This window comes from Cucurbita moschata, unplaced genomic scaffold (assembly GCF_002738365.1).
Source record: "Cucurbita moschata cultivar Rifu unplaced genomic scaffold, Cmos_1.0 Cmo_Scf00010, whole genome shotgun sequence".
Taxonomy (NCBI): Eukaryota; Viridiplantae; Streptophyta; class Magnoliopsida; order Cucurbitales; family Cucurbitaceae; genus Cucurbita; species Cucurbita moschata.
In genome coordinates this window covers 1,626,730-1,631,018 of record NW_019268526.1, presented here as the reverse complement: position 1 = coordinate 1,631,018, position 4,289 = coordinate 1,626,730, and the positions used below count along the sequence as shown (strand labels likewise).

The following is a 4,289-nucleotide window of genomic DNA, read 5'->3' as shown; positions in this document are numbered from 1 at the left end:
GCACCTGAACTGTGTGTGTAATAACCCAAACCCGCTACTAGCAGACATTGTCTTGGCTTTCCCTTTCGAGTTTCCCTTCAACATTTTTGCTAGGAAGAGGTTTCCACAGTCTTATAATAGGGAGAGATTTACACACCCTTATAAAGAACACTTGTTCCCCTCTCCAACCGATGTAGGATCTCACAATCCACCCTCTTTCGAGGCCCAGCGTCCTTGTTGGCATACCCCCTTTGGAGCTTAGTCTCTTTGCTGGCACATCGCTTAGTGTCTGACTCTGATACCATTTGTAACGGTTCAAGCCCATCGGTAGTAGATATTGTTCTCTTTGGGCTTCTTCTCAAGATTTTTTAAAACGCATCTACTAGTGAGAGGTTTTCACACCCATCTCCAACCGATACTATCGCATCTCACACTGCATGCTTGGCTTCCTCTTTATTGTGGGGAATCACCGCCCTTCCTCTAGCTTTTTAAGTCACCTCCCTCACTTTTGGGGGAACTGGGTCAGTAATTTCTATTACCTCGTAATCATTGTTAAGGTCAAACAATCAAACTGATTCCGTCTCACATCTTGAAATTATTGTTGTTAAGGTCAAACTATCGTTTGACTATAGCGTATGCAGTAGAAACGTCTTGAACTTTTTGTTCGTAGAGTTATATATCGTTGAGAAACAAAGAAGAAATGTTTACGGAATCTCGAAAAGGAATATTAGAAGAGTATTTATTGAAAATTGACAAGAATGGACCCAAAACAATGTGTTTGCTTTATGGAGTAAGAAAAAAAAAATGTGAATTGAATTTGATTCAAAAACTTTATCTTTAATTGTTTAGAACAAAACCAACAAACAAATCTTCTATTAAATGATTCCCTTTTGTTTGCATCCTTCTTTACACACATATGGATTCAAATGTGACACATCTTTTTTTTTCTTATATATTTTTTATTTCATTAATGGTATTTTATTTTTAGGAAAATGAACGTTTCTGTACAGACCCATATCCACTAGTCGCAGGTATTGTCCTCGTTGGGTTTTCTCTTTCGAGCTTCCGCTCAAGGCTTTAAAACGTGCTAGGGGACGGTTTCCACGCCCTTATAAAACGTGTTTTGTTCTCCTCCCAGCCAATGTGGGACATCACAGTTTCTATTTTAAAAAGTTTCAAATATATCCGTACCATTAATTTTGGATTGAAACTATTAGTATTTAATTTTTTTAAAAAAATACGCTTAAACTTTTAATAATGTTTCAGAAATTTTTTAACAAATTTCATTAATACCCTTCAATTTTTTTTAAAAAAAATGTTCGTAAATATGTTTGTACTATATTCCCAAAATACCCATGAAATTTTACTAGTATTAATATCGTTTACCTTTATAAAAAAAAAAAAAAATTAGCGTCAATATAGGGACGAAAACCGTCTATCGACACCTCATAGATTATTTCTAAATTTTTAATGTTACTTTTAAAAGTTCATGAGTATTTTTAGAACTCAGTGCTAACTAGAAAAGATTTTTTATTATTAATTTTTAAGGCAAAAAGTCTAAGGGTATTTTTGGAACGTTTTTTTAGATCGATATTGTATTAAATTTTTAGTCCTATATTTTTCAAAGCTCGATTGATTCATTATTTGATTCAAGTTTATCGAATAATTTCTTATAAATGATACTAAAAAGAGATAATTACGAGATTAAATCAGTTATAATCATAATTAATTTATCAAATTAAAATGTCACGTCCTTATCATTTAAGATATCTAAATTGATTCTGAATATCGTTCTTTTTAACTTTATTTCAATCCATTAAATTTATTTACTAGATTAATTTTCAAAAGGTGGGAAGACTTTCATTGAAATTAATCTTGAAATATAGAAATTAAAGAATATAATTGACTAAGAATAAAGTAACCCTAACTTTTATTTTATTTTATTGAACCATTAATTACACATTCTTCATAAGTATTTTATTTTAAAAATTTATTAATTTATTTCTTTACAAATTCATCGAAATAATATAATTTATTATCAATTTGAACATAGCTCAATAAATTAGATAATATTATTAATATAAATAATAATTTAATTCAAGATTTTGTCGGAAGGAAGGATTTAATAGGCAACTTGAACATACCGTTCAAATGAGTTGATAACAATTTTCTCGTTTAATAGGCTACCTCAATGTTTAAGTCGTATTTGGGTCGACGAGTTTAATTTGTTAGATGATGAAAGTCCCGGCTAATTTAGGGAATGATCATGAGTTTATAATCAAAGAATACTCTCTCCGTTGGTACGAGGCCTTTTGGGAAGCCTAAAACAAAGCCATGAGAGCTTATGCGGATAATATCATACCATTGTGGAGAGTTGTCTAACATGATATCAGAGTCATGCTCTAAACTTAGTCGTGCCAATAGATTGGTAACTCCTCAAATGTCGAACAAAGGACTCTAAAAGAAAAGGAATCAAGCCTCCTCGAAGGCATAGTAAAAAATGACTGAGACTCCAAAGGAGTCGAGGTTCGATTAAGGGGAAACGTACTTTGTTCGAGGGGAGATTGTTGGATGATGAAAGTCCCACATCGGCTAATTTAGGGAATGGTCGAGGGGAGGTGTGAGAGCTTATGTTCAAAGTGGAGAATATCATACCATTGTGGAGAGTGGTGTCCGTCTAACATAATTATTCTTGGTTCACAAGTTTATGGATATACAGTTTAAATGAGTCGATATCGGTCTCCTCATTAGTACGATACTCGTGGAACCAACCATCAATAAATAAAAGCCATTACTACCTTAACGTTTAAGTTATGCTCGGATCGACGAGATTAATATAACATATTCCATTACTTTAATCCATAAATTCTACAAAACATAACACCTTAAATAACCCACATTTTTTCCCATTCTTATTCAAAAAAAAAAAAAAAAAATCCAATTTTGACCCTAAGAACACTGCCCTTCTCTTTCTCTCTCCTTGTTTCGATGCCGAGAAAATTCATACCAGTAGAGAGAGAAAGAGAAGTCCCCAAATTTCAGTACTCCATAAGAGGCTGGCTCATAAAGAAAGCCATTTGGAGGGGATTAAAATCCCCTCCACCGCCGCCGCCGCCGTGGACACCGTAGGAATCATCACAAGCGTCTTCACAAACCCCATCAGACGGATTCAAGAAACCAATGATTTCAGTCAAGGACTGGAGGCGATGACCGAGCTCAGCCGCCTGAGCTCTGAGAATGGAATTCTCAGCCTCCACGGCGGCGTAGTGCTGCGTTGTAACACCAAGATTAGCCACGATTTGTTGATTATCCTTCCTGAGCTGTGCCACCATCGCCATTAACTCATCCAAATGCTTTTGCTTCCTCATCCTCGATCTCCTCGCCGATTCCCGATTCGAAATCATTCTCTTCCTCTTCCTCTGTTCCATCAACGCCGCCAGTTCCCCTTCTTCCATGGATGAAGAAGTCGAAGATGTCCCACTAGAGGAAGCCATTAAAACGACAAACCCAACAAAAAAAAAACAGAGCAAAACAGAGCAATAACAGGACTAAGAACAGCGATTAATTTTGTTTTTTTTTTTTTTAACGATTTGGATTATGGGGTGTTGTTTTTAAGGGGCCATATCATGAAACGTAGTAAAGAAAGTAAAGGAAAACAACAGAGAAGGATTGAACGAGGTGATGGCGGCGGAATGTGGAGATTATGATCATACAACCAGAACAGAGGGTGGGTTCACTGAGAATTAGATGCATGAATTTCAAACATCAAGAACAGAGTATTGAACATCAAGAATGGAGGGTCTGTGAAGGGCAAAAATTATGAACACCCAGAAGAGAAAATCTCAGATTTCTGGGGAAGAAGTAGAAGAAGAACCAGAAAAGCTTGAAAACAGAGAGGTTTCAGCAATGGCGATTAGGGAAGAAGGGAAGGGGGAAGAGGGTTTGAAGGGATTGTGGGGTAATTTATAGCAAAAATTAATCCTTTTTTATTATTTTTATTATATTTATTATAATAATTATTATTATTAAATTGAAAAAAATAGATTTAAAAAAAAAAAGAAAAAAAGAAAAATAGGAATCTGGTCAGTGAAAAGATGGATGGAAAAAGGTGACGGGACATGTGGGCCGTGTGGTTTGGGGAAGAGTTAAAAAGAGCTCCGTTTCTGTATACATACAGCTGTGAAGCAATCAAACTAAATTAATTAAATAATTCAGGGGTAAAATCGTCATTTCCTTTTTCTTTTTTTACCCGTTCTACTAGTACGGTATGTTCGAGTTGGGTTAGATTGAGTTGGCAAAACCTTTTGAAT

General features: G+C 35.0%; 1 protein-coding gene across 1 annotated transcript; it reads right to left on the bottom strand.

Moving 5' to 3' along the window:
- Positions 1-2,807: 2,807 nt before the first annotated feature.
- LOC111448922 (bZIP transcription factor 11-like) lies at positions 2,808-3,939 on the bottom strand. Its single transcript, XM_023088704.1, has one exon. The coding sequence runs from the start codon at positions 3,471-3,473 to the stop codon at positions 3,018-3,020; it is 456 nt and encodes a 151-aa protein (XP_022944472.1). The 5' UTR covers positions 3,474-3,939; the 3' UTR covers positions 2,808-3,017.
- Positions 3,940-4,289: the final 350 nt, after the last annotated feature.